General features: G+C 41.5%; 1 protein-coding gene across 1 annotated transcript; it reads left to right on the top strand.

The window, feature by feature from the left end:
* Positions 1 to 994: 994 nt before the first annotated feature.
* On the top strand, positions 995 to 20508 carry LOC139389404 (leucine zipper-EF-hand containing transmembrane protein 2). Its single transcript, XM_071136136.1, has 10 exons — positions 995 to 1245; positions 7225 to 7293; positions 7602 to 8127; positions 11130 to 11273; positions 12449 to 12592; positions 12811 to 13134; positions 13337 to 13456; positions 14417 to 14512; positions 15265 to 15333; positions 15772 to 20508. Exons 2-10 carry the CDS (start codon positions 7247 to 7249, stop codon positions 15823 to 15825), a joined length of 1524 nt encoding a protein of 507 aa, XP_070992237.1. The 5' UTR covers positions 995 to 1245; positions 7225 to 7246; the 3' UTR covers positions 15826 to 20508.
* Positions 20509 to 22130: the final 1622 nt, after the last annotated feature.

Consider the following 22130-nt stretch of genomic DNA (forward strand, 5'->3'; position numbering starts at 1 on the left):
ACATTTTTGTATGCATAAATTAGGTCTGGATAAGGTATGTAAACAGAAAAAAATTGGGCCAGCTCAAATGGCCTAATGTCAAACATCATGTCCTAAATTGATGGTGAAAATATAAATTCCTGTTTAGATATTATCTTAATTGAAATCAAATATTCTCTGAAATAATCCATGTGGAACGATCATGATATGATAGATAGCCCAGCCCATTATGGCATGAAAGGTTAAGAGGACATAATGGCCCAGGAGGCCTTGACTGCACTCAGCAGATTTAGTAAACCTGACAGATAATAAAACATAGGCTACTGTACCTCAACATAGAAATGTGAGAAAAGCACTAGTGTGCAGGCTATATATTTCATAGTGTCGTTTTATATAATGTATAACTTACTATAATAGCCTACGCTAGCCTGTGTGCAAATTGCGAGGCATACAGTGAGTTCAATATCTATGTACTTTGGTTTGACCATATGTGCCATTTTATAGCACATGCCCACTCTTCAAACCAAATGTTATTAGTCACATGCGCCGAATGCTAACTTTCAAGCCCTTAACCAACAATGCAGTTTTAAGAAAAATAAGAGTCAAGAAAAATCTTGACTAAATAAACTAAAGTAAAAAATAAAAGAGAAACAATAAAAATAACAATAACGAGGCTATATACAGGGGGTCAATGCAAATAGTCCAGGTAGCCATTTGATTAACTGTTTAGCGGGCTTCGTGTAGAAGCTCTTAAGAAGCATTTTGGACCTAGACTTGGCGCTCCGGTACCGCTCTTTGATGCACATTAGAATGTAAAATCATACAGTATTTGTTATTATTACTTTATTAATGGTGCAATTTACGTTTGAAGGGAAGCTTCTTTTCAATCAAATGCAGTTAATCAAACCCCGATATGAGTGGGTCTTCCCTTTAAGTGGATTGGTTGCCACTGGGAAAAAATAACTTAATCTATTGGTTCTCAGCCCTGTCAAACAAGCCCATCCTCGCCTGATCCAGTACGTCAACAACAATCATGCTTATGTGAATTGCAATAACCTTTTCAGAGCAGCAGCAAAAAATGGGCGAAGTTGACCAAAAGGGACCTTTCTCGGAGGAATACTAGTAATAAACCCGTCGTAAATGTGTTTATTATCGTCGCACATCTTCAATCAGCCGACTACTGTGAATGGATTGTACTATTTTGTTATTTTAGATCAGCCTTACGACGCCCAGTCGGCAGCCATAGCAGGACATTTGACATTCGAGGTAAGTTAAGAAACAAACCTCATCGTCAATCGACTTCCAATTTCAGCTTGTATTAACATGTTTGCTAAGGTCATCCGATATTTTAGATGTTCCGTTGTCAAACTGTGAAAAGACTGCAGACGTTAGCTATTTAGCTAGCTAGTTTAACGGTCTTCATCCAATCTGCACATACTAGTTAGATAGCTAGCCACCCTACTAACATGTTGTTGTTATTAACTAGCTAGCTATAGCGTGAGCTTGACAGTGGTTGCGTTGTGGCCAGATTGATAGTTTAGCAAATTGCCCCGTTCAGGCATCTTTCGAGAGTACGTTAGTTAGCTGGTCGATAGCACGGAGTGTTCCTATGGCATGTCCTGTTTATGTTCTCATGTGACATAGTCATATGTCTAACTTTACTTACTCATAGCTAATGAAATGATCGCCTAGTATTATTAGACCAATTAATCCACTTATGGAAACACAACATTGCTATCAGCAAAGATGATTGGAGATGTGAATTATTCTGCTAGCATACAGTCAATGCCGCGTCCTTTCCACCCGCCTCGCTCTGCTTGCTTCGCACTCCCGCTTCTGGTGATTTTTTTGTTGCTGCTCGAAATTTGAGACAAAATATCCACAGGAAAGTATTGTTTTCCCGACTTTTTAGATAGTCGATAGGTATATGGTTCGGTTCTGCACCAAAGTAAAATGTGTTCTGTTATATCTCGTCAATAGCTATTAAACCATGCTATGACAATGAAAATAACATTCTGAATCAGGGGAGGATGGACAACCATACACACTTGTGTATCATGTTAATATTATATATATATTTTGCAGATTGAAATCCGAATAAAAGTATATTTATTGTTCTCCATCTAATTCAGAATATACAATTTTCATTGTCATGGCATACTTGTCAGTTCGCCGGCTTTTCTTGCATACGAGCAGATGAATACTCTCCCTCCGAGCCCTACAAGTGGAGGTCTCATAATACCCAATAAACCTAGCGGTCAAACAGGGAAATGGTTCGTATCGTTTTTCCACAGGGAATTTGAGAAACACTTAAATTAAGGGCTGTGTTTCTTGTAGGCTTACCATGTCGTGACGTTTTTATAATCTTGTAAATCTTTCTCGGACCAGGTGACTTTTATTAATATATTCAGCTCTATTTACTCTCAGATTCGAAAATGCAAATTAGCACGAAAATAGACATCATGCAAGACTACAAATCCCTGCAAACTCCTGCATGTCATTTCTAGCTGACACCTTTGCCTACAGGTGAACTGCACAAGACAGTTCACAGAATTGTCAATTTAAAGACATTTTGACAATTAATTAATTACTACATTTAACTAACATTAAGATATATACGATATTATGGCATTTGTAGTTATGATAGCCACATTAGCAGCTAATTAGTGTTTCATTTTTTGGGGGGTAAATACACAACCTCTTTATCCTACCCCCTCCTTTTTCGAACATTCTGTTAAAAATCGCGCAACTTTTCAGCGTCCTGCTACTCATGCCAGGAATATAGTATATGCATATGATTAGTATGTGTGGATAGAAAACACTCTGAAGTTTCTAAAACTGGTTAAATCACGGCTGTGACTATAACAGAGCGTGTGTTTCATCGAAAAGCGCAAGAAAAACTGCTCACTGAAATTTGAAAAAAGTATCCATGCGCCCCTTTCATGGATTATTTAAAGGAAACCAAATTTAATATGGAAACGCATGCAATTCATACAGCTTCCACACGATGTTGTCATTTTCATTGACAAAAATCAATTGAGACATTACGAATAGATCATTGATTCCATCCAGCCTACCTCAATCGATTTTGGAAGATTGAAAAATGGATACTGTTTCCTTTTGTAGCTGCTATTGAATACAGATCGCCCAGTGATCAATTTGATCGCTTATTAACGTTTACAAATACCTAAAGTTGGGTTATAAAAGTAGGTTGAAGTTTTTTGTCAAAGAATATAGGCAATTTATATCATTTTTAAACATGACGTTGCGTCTTGGAAGAGAGCTTTTTTCGTGATGCAGACAGGCCATACAAATTGATATTTTGGGCATTCATGGACGGATTTAATCGGGAAAAAGACCAATTTGTGATGTTTATGGGACATATAGGAGTGCCAACAAAGAATATCATCAAAGGTAATGAATGTTTTATATTTTATTTCTGCGTTTTGGGTAGCGCCGGCTACCGCAAAATCTGTTGTTTACGTGTCATGCTGGTATTTTGGGGGGTGCATGCTATCAGATAATAGCTTCTCATGCTTTCACCGAAAAGCATTTTAAAAATCTGACTTGTTGGCTAGATTCACAACGAGTGTAGCTTTAATTCAATACCCTACATGTCTATTTTAATGAACGTTTGAGTTTTAACGAGTACATTTAGCATTTAGCGTAGGGCATTTGCATTTCCAGGTGCCTACTTGAGACGCAGACGTCTCAAGTAGGACCAAGAAGTTTTAATTAATATATTGATAAGCGTCACATTGTCCTAGAGAGATTTACACGGATATTAAAACGTTATGCCAGGGTAAGCCTACACAAAACACAGCCCTTATTTGAAGTGTTTCTAAAATCACCTATGGGAAAAATTAATGGTGGGAAGACAATTGGAACCATTTCCTCGTTCGACCGCAAGGTTTTATGGGTATGACTCATACTGTGGTACTTGTCGTGCAGTCCAGGGGATAGCATACAGGGAAGGAGTTTCCATTGAGACACTTAACAGCAGGTACCAGCATAGGGAAAGGGGAAGGGGGATACCTAGTCAGTTGTACAACTGAATGCTATCAACTGAAATGTGACTTTCGCTTAGGCCTACATGCACTCAAATAAAACTTGGAGCCAGCCAAGTGATGTCAATTTCGGGATGTGAAACGTGGAACAAATGGACAATTAGTCCACAGAATGACTACAGATTTTTCTTATTTTCTTCTCTAAAGATAATTTAAAATTCAAATTCTTCTATTTTTTTCACAATTAAGTAATTCAAGGATGTGTACGCCACCATCTTGATGCATGTCATGATGACACTTACCTGTCTCGATCAATGTGAGAAGATTTGTAATAGACAAGATATTGGCGTATACAATGTTGGATTACATAATGGAGCAAAACATTTATTTAATTGAATAACGGAGCATTTTCTAAATTTAAACGAACTACCTGCAACTAGATATTGGCATTAGTTGTCTTCCAAGTCTGGAATTGAAGTATTGGTCAAATGGTCTGTGCTACGCCAAGACATTTAGGGTTGATTCATTCGATATTGATATGATTCATTCGGATATTGTGATATTTGACATTGACGAGATATTGTGAAGTGCAAGAAGATATATCGTGATGTTCAAGACTATACTCTATTTGAACTTTACAAATCAACTGCAGTTTTATCAGTTAGGCTGTATCAATATGTTGAAAATTATGTCTAAATGAATTAACTAAGCCTTGTAAAAATTATTTGACATACTAAGATTATTTAATAAGTTTGTGATTAGAGTATCGTAAATAAGCACAAAAATTGCAGTTTGGAATTATCTAGTCATTATCGGCTCAAAAACGATTATATCGGATATCGCAACATTTCGAGTAGCATATCGTAGAAGAGGACTCCCCAAATTTCGCCCAACCCTTATGACATTAGCCTGCTACAATCTGCTAACTAGCCTACACACAGTCTTTGAGTCATCGGCCTATCAACACGTATATACTTATCATGCTAAATCTTAGGGATGTGACAAATAGAAAAATGTTCTTAAAGTTTGAACAGACATTTTTTTCTGTTTAGACGATAAGAAACAAATCATAAAATTTCATGTGAATTTACAAGGCAAAAGGGTCCTGCGTATAACCGCTAAAGGGCAATGCAGTTCCATCTACCGCAGTCATGGCTACTCCTTCCCTCCATCCCCGGGTCTCACTGTGCATCCCTTTCAGATTTGGAAAGATGTAGTGGTGGAGCGTCCTCGACTCCTTTACACGTCAACTCTTGGTGTCAACTCCCGTTCTGAGTGTCAATATTTGATTCAGCTAGGAATCAACTCCTAAGAATCAGTATTTTTGGAACGGAGGAGACTGATTGGTTGCAGTACTTCCGAGAACACAAACACTTGCATACTTCATAGCGAGAGGGGAGGGGCATAGTATAGGCAGGTTTTCCACCAGACAGACAGTCAGAACCATTCACTAGGCCTATCTATCGGTAATCAAAAGCTGTATCTCGCAATGGAATGCTGTATCTTGCAATTTCTTGGATTGGATGTGTCCACAACTTCGGTAAAGCAGAGCCTAACATCAATGAATAGGCTAGGATTTTCCACATACAACAGACTGAAGAATGAACACACATTCACATTAACGAAGAGAAAGAGCAGACGAGCCAGCGCGAAGGAGGAAGGAAGTAGAGGTCGACCGATTAATCGGAATGGCCGATTAATTAGGGCCGATTTCAAGTTTTCATAACAATCGGAAATTGGTATTTTTGGGCGCCGATTTTTTTATTATGATTTTTTATTTTAAAAAAACAATGTTTTATACCTTTATTTAACTAGGCAAGTCAGTTAAGAACACCTTCTTATTTTCAATGACGGCCTAGGAACGGTGGGTTAACTGCCTTGTTCAGGGGCAGAACGACAGATTTTCACCATGTCAGCTCGGGGGATCCAATCTTGCAATCTTACAGTTAACTAGTCCAACGCAATAACGACCTGCCTCTCTCGCGTTGCACTCCACAAGGAGACTGCCTGTTACGCGAATGCAGTAAGCCAAGGTAAGTTGCTAGCTAGCATTAAACTTATCTTATAAAAAACAATCAATCATAATCACTAGTTAACTACACATGGTTGATGATATTACTAGATATTATCTAGCGTGTCCTGCGTTGCATATAATCTGACTGAGCATACAAGTAACTGACTGAGCGGTGGTAGGCAGAAGCAGGCACGTAAACATTCATTAATTCGCTCTTCGTTGTGCGTCAAGCATTGCGCTGTTTATGACTTCAAGCCTATCAACTCCCGAGATGAGGCTGGTGTAACCGAAGTGAATTGGCTAGCTAGTTAGCGCGCGCTAACTAGAGGGACGAAAGCTATACTGTTACACTGGCAATACTAAAGTGCCTATAAGAACATCCAATAGTCAAAGGTTAATGAAATACAAAGGGTATAGAGGGAAATAGTCCTATAATTCCTATAATAACTACAACCTAAACTTCTTACCTGGGAATATTGAAGACTCATGTTAAAAGGAACCACCAGCTTTCATATGTTCTCATGTTCTGAGCAAGGAACTGAAACGTTACCTTTCTTACATAGCACATATTGCACTTTTACTTTCTTCTCCAACACTTTATTTTTGCATTATTTAAACCAAATTGAACATGTTTCATTATTTACTTGAGGCTAAATTGATTTTATTGATGTATTATATTAAGTTAAAATAAGTGTTCATTCAGTATTGTTGTAATTGTCATTATTATAATTTTTTTTAAAAGTCGATTAATCGATATTAGCTTTTTTTGCCCTCCAATAATTGGTATCGGTATCGGCGTTGAAAAATCATAATTGGTTGACCTCTAGAAGGAAGGGAGAGAGAGAGAGTGAGGAGGGGGCAGGCAGAAAGAACCATGTGCATATCTTGGTAATGTCTTGGTAATCTGTATCTCGCATATTCACCAAAGTAGCCTAAACTTTCCCAAGGCCTTTTTATAGCCTATCATAATTTATAACACGTCAAATAAATAATGTTTTGTGATAACTGCACTGTGATTTAAACATTTTCGGTTAGTGATTTTTTTCTAAATGTTAACGATCCCAATGTTGTTTTAACGTTTAAATGTCACACCCCTACTAAATACATTACAAAGCCATGGGGGTTTAAAATTAAATAGCTTGACACTATACATCCATCAGTCCTAGAAAATTGTAAAGTAACATTATTTATTAATTTCACTGATCTTGTTGTTCACCCTTTCAGGAGACCTCGATTTGCCAGTGCAATGGCAGTGTTCAGTCCACAGGTGCTTCTGGCAGTAACAAGATCAAGGTAAGAGACCAGGTCACCTGCTCTACATTAGAAACCATTTAGACCTGCACTAACCTCTACTACACATACAGTGGGGCCACTGTCCGTGTCCACAAGATCCCTGGGTGCTAAATCAGTTGATTAACACTCAGGAAGTCTTTTGGAAGAGTTGAATATGTAAACAAGCTAACTGTAAATACAGCAGGTGGTCATTGGTCTTGTCTACTTTACAGCAGTGTGTATGACTGACTGCTGTAGTGAAAGTAAGGATACTTCACATATGACCAGGCAGTCACTGACATACAGATGTATCTGTGTTCTGTCTCCAGGGGATCTTACCTGCTGTCTAAAAGGCACAGCTGCTGTCCCCTCCCCTCCACTGCTTACGTCCACCACCACCTGGACCCCGCCAGCCGCCTGTCACCCCTAACCTCCCTCAGGCACTCCAGGTCTGGCTATCCTCAGTGCGTTCGGCTCCATGGCGCCAGACCCCACAGCACCACCCTGCTGGCCAGATCTCTGCACAACTCCTGTGTCTGGCTGCAGGGCACCAAGGAGGACACCAAAGCCCCCGCCACCCCAGCCCAGGATGACCCCACAGGGACCCCCAAGAATGGCCCCTCTGTCCCCGCACCCCAATCTCCAGCCCCTGCTCCCCCCGCTGCCGTCACTGTAGCGGCTGCAGCTGCCCCTACTGTCCAGGTAGTGAGGAAGTCTATTGGCCAGAGGGTAGTGGATGAGCTGAAGCACTACTACAATGGTTTCAGGCTGCTGGGAATCGATACCAAGATTGCAGGGAGGATGGTGTGGAGACTGCTGCACGGACAACTGCTCTCACGCAGGGAGAGGAGACGGGTAAGGCCGGGGGAGTGATACAAATTAACCAATGTTTCGTCTAGCTGCTCCATCCCAGATGTTAGCCACCATGGCCCATAACGTCCCACCAATGGACAGCTTAGCTGACAATATCACAAACACTTTGTGTTTGCCTCAAAGGGGCAGAAGGCCATGTGTTGTAATGGTTCTGGGTGACCAGGTAGCTAGCAACAATGACAAGAAACTGTCATGTTGTGAATCATGTGTCTTGTTTCAGCATGGTTGATCTGGTTGTTGATACCATGTCTTGTTTTGAGGTGTTTTGACTGATGTCAAATTTGCTAGCTAGCTAACCAACATCTGTTATTGTTGAATTTGAGAGTACTCATTGCGCAACTTCATTTATGTTTTCAATAAACATTGGAGACGAAATATAGTTTACATGTTATAAGCAATCTATGCCCTATAGTTGCTAAACAACCAATCCGTCTATTGGTTCCACCGATCTTCTGACCAACACTGGACGAGACTGGAGCTTGGTTAGACTTAATGATGATGATCAGTATAAAAACATTGATTGAAAGTGCTGAGTTGTATTTGACCTGTATGTGACTATGTTTTGTGTTGACTCTTAACTGTTTCGTGCATATTGCCCTCACGGCAGCCAGCATGTGTATAGTAGGTCAGACTGTCATTGTTGTGACTATTGATGTAACCATGCAGGAAGTGTAGGCTGAACTCTCTGTGTCTAACATGTTCCTGAAGGAGTAAATAAAAGGCTTGGGCGATATACAGTGTATTTAGAAGTACCGGACGTATGATTTTAAATACAGAGAAGAAAAAAACGTTTGTTTTGTTTGTTTTTTGGGGCTCTGGGGGTGAGTGCTACACTACTGTTTATAACTATAAGAAATCTAAGATATGTCAAATAAGTTATACCCAGCTCAGTGCTCCAGCTATGCATTTTGTTTACTAACTTGCTAGCTAAGTGGTTAGATGTCAAGATCAAGCTTCTTGGTTCCAGCAGAGACATTCAATCCCCTCCTGGATCAAGATCCCCCCCCCAAAAATGCGCCACTTATGTGCACTTCCGGTAACACCATATTCCCCGGTATGGTACAGAGATGGTATGAAAATTGGGATACTGCCAAACCCTAGTAAATAACAGGGTGAGTCATAATTTATGCCTGAGGGCAGGATGAGAGAACCTTGGATGCGTCCCAAATGGCACCCTATTCCCTATATAGTGCACTAGTTTTGACAATGGCCTCATAGACCTCTGTTCAAAAGTACTGCACTATGTAAAGAATTGGGTCCCATTTGAGATGGGGATTTGATACGTATAACGTGGTGACACAGCTCCATCTTGGGGAATCCAATTCAGAGGGTGTCCTGTTTCTAACAGTGACTGCAGTTGGTTGAAGGGTTCACGGTCTAGACGAGCAGCACTTTCTCTGCTAACTACTACCCTCCATGTTGACGCTCAACGCTCCATGACAATAATAACATGATAAGAATTCCCATTAGAATACTAAATCTATGGCTCTGAAGTGGAGTGCCTATCGTAAATTCGCTCTTGCTATCCTCCGATTTCAGAGCACTCTCATCTGAGTGTGCCAGAGTTCAGCAGTCAGGCACATAACAGGGAAAGGTGTTACCCATTAAACTTGTTAAACCAGTAACAATGCTGCTCATTTTTGCTTTCAGTTTCAACATGTTGTTTTCTCTTGTTGTGCCTATTGAACGCAACCAAAGGAGTCCACCACATGCTGTGAGGTATTCTAGTTGAACACTCAAGCAATTTTAGAAGCCCTCCTGTTGGCCATAGTGACAAAAGCTAATTTCCTGAATTTGTGGTGAACATAACATTTTGCAGTTTTAAAGCACATTTCCTGCAATTATACACATTTTGCCATGGCTTATGCTATCTGAGTGACTCAAACATTATTACAATATCAATGGGGGCCCAATAACATGGGAAAAAACTCCTGAATGCTGCATCTTTGGAATTTTAGATTGTTTGTCCTGAAAGAGGATCTTATAAAAATATATATTTAGGTACATTTTTCTACCTACTTTATATCTTGTTTTAGTCCTTTAAGTTTACACTGAAAACGGACATAGGTGGCCCGCCCAATACTTTTCAATGCAGAAAAAAAAAGTCCTCTGACTTCAGCCTCCAGGTTCATCAGTAAGGCGGATTTAGAAGGATGTATTGATCCTATTGCCTCAATGATACAGGATAGGCACACCAACATAATTAACTGACTTGTCTAGTTAAATAAAGGTTTAAAAAAACAGCCCGCCGTGTGACCCATGCTGTGTGAATGCCATGGTAGAGCTTTACTCGGCACCGGGTCTATTTTAGAAAGACTCACAGTCCTGGTAGTTTGCCAGAGACTGAGGGACAGAATCCTAACATAGTGTGGGTCAAGGTGGAATCCTTCTTGTCTCATAGCTTAATATGTGACCACAGACATTCGTTTTGGTGACTTGGGAGGTCAAAAGGTCAAAGAACATTTTTGTGAAAAAGTTTTGTTGGTCACATTTAAAAATGTTTTTGTCAGTCACATTTCTAAATGTTTGGGATCCACTCTGTACATAGGTGTTGTACACTGCAAAACTCACATTGCATCACTGTATCTTCTATAATGCCAATAAACCATATGGCAATGTTTCGCTTCCAACCTCTGTTATTCTCTCTCTCTGTCTCTCTCTCTCTCTCTGCCACTCTCTCTTGTTCTCTCTCTCGCTCTGGCTCCTCAATCTGTCTCTCTCTCTCTCTCTCTCTCTCTCTCTCGCTGTCCTCTCTCTCTGTCTCTCTCTCTCTCACTCTGTCGCTCTCTCTCTCTCTACTCTTGTTCTCTCTCTCGCTATGTCTCTCTCGCTCTCTTCTCTCTCTCTCTCTCTCCTTTCTCTGTCTCTCTCAGTCTCTCTTTCTCCCCCTATCTCTTCTCTCATTCCTCTCCTTTGATGTTGTTACTTATCATTGTCAGACATGTTACTGTTTGGTTTGCTAAGTGTTGTCTGTGTCTCTCCAGCTGATGAGGACGTGTGCTGACCTGTTCCGCCTGCTACCCTTCATGGTCTTCATCATTGTCCCCTTCATGGAGTTCCTGCTTCCCGTCTTCCTCAAGCTCTTCCCTGAGATGCTGCCCTCCACCTTCGAGACAGAGACCAAGAAGGCACGTTTTTCACGCTGTTACAATGTTAATGACCCTGTTGTATGCTGCTTATCAATGGTCTAAACTTGCTTCCTTGTTTCCTCTCCTTCATCTGGACTGATCTGAGGTCATGATATTTTAGGTGAAAATGGCTGTTTTCCTGTTCTTCCATATCAATGCAGATGAAAGGAGACAAAAGTACACCATTGAGATGCACCCCAGTAGGAGATATCCTTCCACAGACCTGTAGGCCAGTAGAATAAGCAGGGGTGTGTCCCAATAATCTCTCCTTTCTCCCGACGTGTGCACTTGTTCACCTCCCTTCATAGATTTGACAGTGCATTACTGTTCTAAGAAACTCTTTAGCCCATGCCTACACCAATCCAATGTTTTTACATTTGTCAGGAATAGTGAACGAGTGCACACTTCAGGAAGAGAGAGAGATTATTGGGATATACCCCAGGTCTTTGTGCGGGATTAGCCCCAGCAGGCCTGACCTGTCAGGTCTAATGGTCCCTGTCTGCTCATGGCTGAATGGCTCTCAGATATGTCCTCCTGCTCCTGTGCAACAGTGGTGCCTGGCCTGGCCTCTCACATCATGGCCGTTGGGATACCAACAGGAAGCAGTGGTAAAGACCACCATTAGCCAACTTGTGCATTTTGAAGTGGGATTGTTTTCAATTATGAACTGGGTGGTTTGAGCCCTGAATGCTGATTGGATGACAGCCGTGGTATATCAGACCGTATACCATGACAAAACATTTATTTTTACTGCTCTAATTACGTTGGTAACCAGTTTATAATAGCAATAAGGCACCTCGGGGGTTGCTAGGTAATGTTTAAAAGGGTATATTTAAGCAATAAGGCATGGGGGTGTGGTATATGGCCAATATACCACGGCTAAGGGCTGTGTCTAGGCATTCCACTGCGTCGTGCCTAAGAACAGCCCTTAGCCATGGTATATTGGCCATATACCACACCCCCATGCCTTATTGCTTAAATATACCCTTTTAAACATTACCTAGCAACTTGATAAAATGCGATTGATGCTCCTTTTTAGAACATTCTAAACCAATTGCTATTAGCTACTGCTAGATTATGCATAAGGACCATTTGAGAAATCTTTATAATAATATAATAATCTCTTTCTCCTATCCTTCTCTCCCTCTCTCTTTCTCCCTTTTCTTTCTCTTTAGGTGGAGAAGCAGAAAAAGGGTCTTGCTGCTAAGCTGGAGCTGGCTAAGTTCCTCCAGGAGACCATAGCAGAGATGGCCAAGAGGAACAAGACTAAGGCTTTGACCGAGGACGAGACGCAGCGCTTCTCCACCTACGTACAGAAGGTAATTTAGCCAGGGGGCAAAGGTCACTCATCCAAAGCTCTGATTCATGATTTCATGAGTGTTTCAAATGTTCATCCCGTTGTGTTCGGTAGCCCTTGTCAAAAGGTCTTTCAGACCTGATAACGCTCAAGATGTGATTATACGTCCTAAGCTTCTCTGCATGACTAGAGTCCCAAGACTGCTCTAACTAACCCCTGTCCTCCCTCTGTCATCTCCAGGTTCGTCACACAGGGGAGCAGCCCACCACTAAGGACATTGTCAAGTTCTCCAAACTGTTTGAAGACGAGTTGACGCTGGAGCATCTAGAGCGCCCCCAGCTGGTGGCCCTGTGTAAGCTGCTAGAGCTGCAGCCCATAGGAACCAATAACCTGCTCCGCTTCCAGCTGATGATGCAGCTGAGAACCATCAAAGCAGATGACGAGTTGATAGCCACTGAGGGTGTGCCTGCTATGAGTGTGTCAGAGCTACAGGCAGCATGTCGTAGCAGAGGGATGAGGTCACTGGGTCTGACCACTGACCAGCTACGTCAGCAGATGCAACAGGTCAGATACTCAACCTATCTATCTGCAGATCACCTTGTTAAAGATGCATCACTTCAAGCCAGTAAAGGAATCAATCTATTAATTGTATTATAAGAAATGCGTCCCAAATGGCACCCTATTTCTAAGGGAATAGGGTGCCATTTTGGACGACAAACAATTGGCTTCTTCAGTGACCCGCAACCTCTCTCTCTGTCTGTTCTAGTGGTTGGACCTGCACTTGAAGGAGAACGTTCCTCCCTCTCTGCTGCTGCTCTCCAGAGCCATGTACCTGACTGACGTCAAACCCATCATACCCGTCATACCCCCTGTACCCAAACTAGAGGTAAGACACCATACCCCCTGTACCCAAACTAGAGGTAAGACATCATACCCCCTGTACCCAAACTAGAGGTAAGACATCATACCCCCTCTACCCAATTAGAGGTAAGACATCATACTCATCATACCCAAACTAGAGGTAAGACACCCCCAACCAGCTCAGTTCAGATTGCTCAAAGGTAATCTGATTCTAGGTTTGGGATCAAGGTACATTTCTGCCTTCAGTGAGTCCCATAGAAGCACAGGTTTCCCCGAGAACTAAGGCTTGACCATCAGATAATGGAGACCTGCCCACATTCTCATGACTGTAGTGATGTAGAAATGCAGGTCAGCCATGTGAATAACTGTATGTTCATGCTGCCAACTCTCTAAGGCTGAGTTTTCACAGCCAGCCCAATTGTGATATTTTTTCCACTAATTGGTCTTTTGAACTATCACAGCAGCTCTTTTCACACCAGATCTTTTTCAAAACTGACCTGATTGGTCAAAAGACTGTGTAAATGCAGCCTATGAGTCTCTATCACCACAACATTCTCAGGACACTCTGTGGAAGTGTCACGCCCTGACCATAGTTTGCTTTGTATGTTTCTATGTTTTGTTTGGTCAGGGTGTGATCTGAGTGGGCATTCTATGTGGTATGTCTAGTTTGTCTGTTTCTGTGTTTGGCCTGATATGGTTCTCAATCAGAGGCAGGTGTAAGTCATTGTCTCTGATTGGGAACCACATTTAGGTAGCCTGTTTTGTCATTGTCTATGTTAGTTGCTTGTGTCAGCACAGTTCGTATATAGCTTCACGGTCGTTGTTCATTTGTTTTGTTCAGTTTACTTCGTGTTTTCGTCATCCATTAAAATGATGCATTCACACCACGCTGCGCTTTGGTCCGCTTCTTACGACGACCGTGACACGACGGCACCACTGCTGCTTACATTACTGGCTTTATCATTCCATTTGTGTTGTGTTGCAGAAGGCCACTCCTCCCCCAGCTGAGATCCCAGAGGGAAGCGCAGCTTCCTCCTCAGACTTACTGGTAGACCCAGCTCTGGTCATCAAAGACAGGCCGGTCAGTACACAGACACAAACACAACAAGGTTTCTGTTATGAAAATGTGGCGTTTTTAATTTACCGGACATTGGAGAAATGTACCTGACCCATATGCATCGGATGTGTAACCTGATTAGGGCGTTCACCACAGTGCTCAGAATGACTGAATTCAGATTTCGATGGTAATTCATTTTAACAGAACAGTGTGCAGTTCCTTCTTACCGAATACCGATGCCCACATTTACTTCTCCCCAGCCAACAAGATGAGTAATGAACAGGAAAATCACTAGCCTATGTCAATCTACGATTCCCCCATAGTAGAAAAGTTGACATTCTATTGGTCAGCTTTTCGAGAAAGAAATAGCCTATTCCAAACGGACTCTGGGACAGTTGTGGGACAATAGATCCCAAATTCATACAACCAGTAGGCCTAGGCCACATTAAAGTTGATATAAAACGATTGCTTCTAGATATGGTGTGATTTTGGCTAAGCTACACAGTAAAGGGTATAAAACATGATCACTTTTTTTCTGGGAGGGAAATGGAATGCAACACATGATTGGATCATCACTCACGTTCCATCAAAACACAGTGTTTTCATTGGATAACAAATGCCAAAGATAGAAGGCATACAATATTCCCACAAATAATGACCCCCTATCATGAGCTCGGTAGCTCTGGTCAAAGGCAGACCGGTCAAGAATCTTCTCCAGGATGACCCGTGGAGCAGTATACAGTGTCCTCATGTCTGGTGTGTTTCTGTTCCTCCAGGCGGAGGAGTTGAGAGACAAGGCTGCCATCATCTCAGACAAACCTCCTACCCCTGCCCAGGTCATCCAGGTCAGTCACCTTTGACCCCCAGTCATATACCCACAGGGATTAGTTAGATGGAATGGCAGAAAGTGCAGTGCTTCTCTAGCATGGCCAGATAGTGATGACCGTGAGGATAAACCAGTGCGTTTAAGCCCAATACTGTCTCATCTTTCTCACGACATCCTAGTCACACACACACACACACACACACACACTTGCTCTACGGGAACAAACAAGTGAACCATACAACAATTAACCATTTAGTAGTTAAATTACAGTATGCCCATAACAACAGGTTCCTAAAATTTCAAGTCAATAAACACCATGCACATATGTATGTAAACAAGCTATTTAAAAGTATGTTTATTACATTTCTTAATGTCCATGTCACCATAATTCAATGAATGCCATTGGTCTCTTTTTCATTGTTTGTTCCTAGAATAACCATTGTCCTCTGACCTGTAGGCTAAAGGAGCAGAGGCGTCCCAGAAGAGCAAGATGAGCGCCAACGGAGTGTGAGGAGGAGCTAACAGTGAGCAGGACTGCAGGGGCTTGACCACACCACAACCCTGTGTCCTCATGGGTGGGGGGGCTAGACAATCAAGCTAATCGACAACCTAAGGGATCAGTCAACCCAACCACCCATCTACCCTCCTTAACGCCGCCTCCTCCTGATCTAAGATCCCTTTATAGCCAAAGGGCTCGGTGTCTGATGGAGAGAGGGGTCATAAGGTCATCACATGAGATGTTAATGCCGTCAAACCAGACGGCATTAAGATGGCACTTTTGCTCTCTTTAATTCTGTCCATGGATCAGAGCCCTATCCGCTCTGGCTACATCTGGATTGAGGCCTCAGGCAGGCGTTTCAAACGGGACACACACCTCTGCTCTGTCTGTTCAGTCTCTGGTTCTTCTCATCTGCATCTATTTGGTTTCAAGTTCATGCACTCCATCCATTGGGTTTCACACTCAAACTGAACAGGACAATGTAATGTAACGAAAACTCTGAAAAGATTAGGATGGAGTAGGATAATTGTTTTGTTTTAGGATCACAGTAACCCAGTCATGTAACAAATATGATTATTATTATTTGTATGTCCTTGAAGAGTGGACACCGGCTGGTTGGTTGGTCTGGTGTAACTTTAGTCTGTTTCACTTCAGATTGTATTTCGACTCATTCATTAGGCGCTGAAGCTGATTCCTCTTGACTAGATACACCTCAAAGACGAAAGCAGTGGGTGGCCGCTGTATGTTAAAGGCTTCCACATGCTTCCCAGACGAAACAGTTCGGTAGAGTATGTGCATATATTATGCTAACATTTTGTGAAGCTTTTGTTCGTTTTGGTCAAGCCGAAGTTCGGAGCCGAAGTCTACACCCCTTCATCGGTGATTGTTCAACAGTAGGGATTCTCCGATAAAGTCTTTGTTGTCAATCAACTAGAGACGACTCATCTTCATTAAATTTTTCTCATAAAGACATACTGCGCCAAACATCTTAGTTAGATGTACAATTCCGCAACTAAGATCTCTTGGGCAAAAACGTCAAAATGAATGACAGGTTTCTTGAGTTATCTTAGATGAATTCTGACTTTTGAGGGCGTGTACTGTCATTTTGAGACTGGCTACGGCCTTTGATGCTTTTTTTCTTGTTTTTCAAGCAAGTGTATTTTAAGGGAGTATGCAAGCACACTCGTTCGGTTAGGCGCCAGCCGAGCTGAAGCATGCTCACGCCTTTAGGGGTCACCACCTTGGTGTTGAGAAACGGTGGTGATTCAACATGTAGAGTTGTTGTGAAGTGAACAGAAAATGAAGAGCGACATTTTGGTCAGAGGTGATTGGACGGCCACCCGCTGCTTTGAAAAGGTGTGTTTCGTCTCTTCGAGTTGGCTGAATCACCTCCAGATCAGACTAACAAAAACCACCACCTCTTCCTCTTGTATATTTGTAAATACCCTGTACAATGTTCATTGTCTGGTAGAAAAGGTACAACTGCTCTGTCCAGTTGTTTTGCCACTCCCTCAAGCTCTCTCAAAACTAAAGAGTTCTATGAACTTTTTCCCTCCTAATATTTAATTTTTTGTTTGTTGAATATTTCAATCTTAAGACTGGGCAACACTTCACTTTAACTTGCCTTTATGCCATGAAGTTACTCTCTAACTACCCTGGAAACCAGACTGTAATTGTTCAGATGTAAATGGTAATTGCAGATAAGGTACAAAACACTAATGTCTAAAGTAAGGACATTTTACAAATTATGTCCAGATAGTTACAGTGTAGTTGCATTTAATTACACCAGAAAATGTAACACGTGGTATCTATGCAATTTATTGTGAAGTGTCACCCTGTGACTGAATGAAGTGGCATTGTGTAGTTGATTGCAGCTGTAAATAGTACATGAACACAGATTATTTTTGATTGTAAGAGTGCGAGAGAGATCACTCATTAACACAGAAGAGGCTGTAGTAGCCCCTAATTAAGCAATAAAGCCCGAGGAGGTGTGGTGTATATGGCCAATATACCACGGCTAAGGGCTTTTCTTAAGCATGATGCAACGCACAGCCCTTTGCCGTGGTATATTAGCCATATATCACAAACCCCTAAGGAACCTTATTGCTATTAACTGGTTACCAATGTATGTGGTAAAAATAAATATTTTGTCATACCCGTGGTATACGGTGTGATATACCACGGCTTTCAGCCAATCAGCATTCAAGGCTCAACCACCCAGTTTAAAACTTGATTATAAAAACAACCGCCAATCTGTGGACAATTAGCTTTTCTAATGGAATATACAGTGTATATATTGTGTTAATGCTATGATAGTACTACCGTTTATTTACACATTTAAAAGAAAGATAATACTTGACTGCTATTGGATATGATCCATACCCACTGTTCCAACAATACGAATGAAATATCTACAGAGAAATCTCAAATAATGAATTTGAGCGAAAATGCAGGATTTGCGAACTGTTAAAGGATTGCACTAGTGTTACATTTTATTTTAGAATGTGATTCTCAAAGAGCTTGAAAGATGGCCCCTATTTCATGCTGAAATGCCTAGTACATTTCCTGCTTACATATAGAGTGAATACAACCATGTGAACGAGAAGGTATTTGGAAGGTTTACCATATAAACATATGTGTACTCTACTGTATATTCTTTATGCTTCAGTGTGTGAGAGTGTGCGTTTGGTGTTGGCTTAGCATTGAGGAAAACCTTAAATTAGGGGATTACCTTTTTATGAACCTCTCCCACAACTCACCAACCAAATGACATTGTTTCATCATAGTGCATCTTCCTCTCCTCCCTATCACCGATCTGTATGTGAGTGGATAATCGAAAGCAAGATGTCCACCCTTCTGCTTTGACCAATCCAACCTTCTCAGATCTGTTATTACTTCAAGGGAGTACTATGGGACCTGGGACACTTCTTTCCATCCCAACAGTTTATTTTTTTACTTGGTTTAAGGATTGTTTAGAAAATTAATTTACAGGCAGAAGGTCTGTAACAAGGTGCTTTGTTACCTATGCTCTCTGTGGAGTGTCTCCTCTGCCCCTTCCCCACGGCCTCTCATGGAAGATGTTTACACTGTGTTCCAATTCCCCTGCCTTGATTCCTTACCTTGTCTCCTATCCTTCATGTCTATACATGGGTGAAAGGAATCCACTGTATTGCTTACGCTGTTACCTTTTTAGGTCCTTTTGGATCAGTGATCATGAAGGAAATTAGATTAGGAAAGGAATGTGGGAGAGAATTAGGACACAGACTTAGAGACAAACGTAAACACCTGTATGAACCCTCTCACTCACATGCCCAATTCCAAACCCCTACCCCTAGACACTTGTTGGTACAAGCAATATAGTGAACATCACACCTAGGTGGAGCAGCACCACATTGTGTAGGATTAGGGGTTAGAGTTTGGTGTGGGGTTGGGTAACATGAACTTACTCACAGGTATTTCTCATTGTCACACAGACCTGCGGAGAAAGACAGACATTGTGGTATTTCAGTGTGTTGCTGTTGATCATTTGTGGTGAAATTGAGAGTTGATTTGGTCAGGAGAACTTTAATGGAACAGTAACTTATCCAATCATTTGATGGCAGATATGGTCAATGGTCCTACAGTAAGACTTGGGCTTGAATCAACTTAATATAATATATGATACGCATTACTAGAACTAGCCACATAAGTCATCCATTGATATCATTGGGAGATTTGTTTAATGGTTTGCATGATGGACACATAACTGAGGTTAGGATTCAGCCTTTCACTCCTTGGACCTACACTGGGGGAATAAGGATGAGTGGAAATGCTCTTTGCAAATGTGTCCACAGGTATTACACTGTATCATGTATTGATATGACTATTACAGACAGTACAAGACCGTGAGGCTGTGTGGAGTTTATACCTTCTGAATGATTGGCGTCTGCACCTTTTGTCATAATGGATTCCATATAAAGCTCATAGATAGAGAACATACTCTTCTTAAACTTGTTTTCCTTGAAATTCCCTAATTTCTCTTCAAACAAGGCTTATTTTTTCATAGTTTATTATTTCGTTTGGCAGAACTTATTTGTGTTACTAATATTAGCTAGCCTTTGTGCAAACTCTGGACGTTATGACTATGACCTTGCAGGAGAGTGTTTGTGACTGATGGATGTTGATCAGGGATGGCCATCCTGCCTAAAGAGCTACTGGGTATGCAGGCTTTTGATCCAGGCCAGTTCTACCATACCTGATTTAGCTAATCAAGGTTCTGATGATCAGCCGATGAGTAGAATGAGGTGTGTGTAAGAGCAGGAATAGAGCAAAAGCTTGCATAACCAGTAGCTATCTGGGAAGAGGGTTGGCTACCTCTGAAATAGAGGTTACCCCTAACCACAGATCTAGAATCACCTATCCCTAACAATAACCATTTGGGAGACGAAAACGTATCTGACCCTGTATCAGTGGTTATGGACAACCTCTACCTCCCCCTTTGGTGGCTTTCCTTGTGTAACAGACATTCTACCTCTCATGTTTACCCTCCTGTCCACTAAGCTCTGTAATGGAGGTCAGAAGACACTCAACCATGTTGAGCAACCACATTGCTACATTATTTAACCTGCGTTGAAACAATACATAATTCTACAGTGTCAAATGTCTGCTTGGGAGACGAAGTTCAGCATTGCATTTATAAAAACCCTTTACACTTGAGTCCTGTGTCTTTATTTTTGGCAACAAACTTTTGCTACTACAGATGTCTGGCACTATGAATATCTGGCCCAGCTACTGACAGGCTAGGAGGTGCTTACATACTTAAAGCTTCAGCATCTAAACTCAGCAAAAAAAGAAACATCCTCTCACTGTCAACTGCGTTTATTTTCAGCAAACTTAACATGTGTAAATATTTGTATGAACATAACAAGATTCAACAACTGAGACATAAACTGAATAAGTTCCACAGACATGTGACTAACAGAAATTGAATAATGTGTCCCGGAACAAAGAGGGGGTCAAAATCAAAAGTCACAGTCAATATCTGGTGTGGCCACCAGCTGCATTAAGTATTGCAGTGCATCTACTCCTCATGGACTGCACCAGATTTGCTAGTTCTTGCTGTGAGATGTTACCCCACTCTTCCACCAAGGCACCTGTTAGTTCCCAGACATTTTTGGGGGGGAATGGCCCTAGCCCTCACCCTCCGATCCAACAGGTCCCAGACGTGCTCAATGGGATTGAGATCTGGGCTCTTCGCTGGCCATGACAGAACACTGACATTCCTGTCTTGCAGGAAATCACGCACAGAACGAGCAGTATGGCTGGTGGCATTGTCATGTTGGAGGGTATGTCAGGATGAGCCTGTGCATGTGCATATTTAAATAGACAGCAATGTTGTGTGAATATTGATTTGAGGTAAGATTAATCTTGTAACTATGGTAACACCACATATTAACATCCATATTAACCTTCCTGTATTAACATTAGCTGGGGGATTGAAGGGTACCATTGTGAAATAGAACAGTCAACAAGTATGCATGACAAGGAATGTGATCTTATTTTATTGACTGTGGGTTGTATTTATTTGAGTCTAATACAATACTAATACCTGTACAATTCTAACCGGCTGTAGCTTGTAAGACTACTGATAACATTATTCTAACAGCCTTTTTCAGACATTACTACAGTGGAGAAAGAAAATCCATTTGACACACATTGCTAGCTTGATTTCACTTTGGTATGGAAGTGCTAACAGTTTGGTCGTATGCACCGACGAGGTCAGAAGACTGAAATGTTAAAACAAAAAAAGGTGGAGAAACAGCTGAAAGTAAGCAGTAAGAGCTTCTTCAGAATCGTCTTTAGAAACTGACACATTTGCCAGAGACTGTTGCCAGAGATGTGCTTGCATCCCTTGTCATTCACCCACTGATATCCTATTAAATGGATGGCTCTCAGGTTATTTGAACCAATCATCCTGTATCGGGGCTTGGTGTCGTCTTTATCTCTTATGTGTCTTTAACGTTGTGGTTACTTCGTTTGACACTATTCAGTGGATTTATTGATTTGATTTTGTTTGCTTTGTTTTGGTGTTATACTGTATGTCAAGTAAGCTGCATGTGCTCAAAGATACTTGCGAAAAGCTGATTTCTTCCTCTGCTCTGACTCCGAGTGCCCTCTTTCCCCATAGTGTCTTGCTTCTCTCGCTCCCCTCTCTGGGGTGGTGACTGTAGATTGTACTGTAAATGCTCTTACTGTCTAGGCCCAACCAGGCTTTTGAACCAGGCCTTTGGCCCTGTTAGGAGGATCATTTCCATAATGAAACAGACCTATGGGGTTAA

The sequence above is a fragment of the Oncorhynchus clarkii genome, chromosome 30, assembly GCF_045791955.1.
Source record: "Oncorhynchus clarkii lewisi isolate Uvic-CL-2024 chromosome 30, UVic_Ocla_1.0, whole genome shotgun sequence".
NCBI classification, from domain to species: domain Eukaryota; kingdom Metazoa; phylum Chordata; class Actinopteri; order Salmoniformes; family Salmonidae; genus Oncorhynchus; species Oncorhynchus clarkii.

Coding starts and splice junctions, on each gene's coding strand:
- LOC139389404 (XM_071136136.1), top strand. CDS start 7,247: ATGGCAGTGTTCAGTCCACAGGTGCTTCTGGCAGTAACAAGATCAAG. Junction 8,128..11,129: donor CACGCAGGGAGAGGAGACGG/GTAAGGCCGGGG, acceptor GTGTCTCTCCAG/CTGATGAGGACGTGTGCTGA. Junction 12,593..12,810: donor TCTCCACCTACGTACAGAAG/GTAATTTAGCCA, acceptor TGTCATCTCCAG/GTTCGTCACACAGGGGAGCA.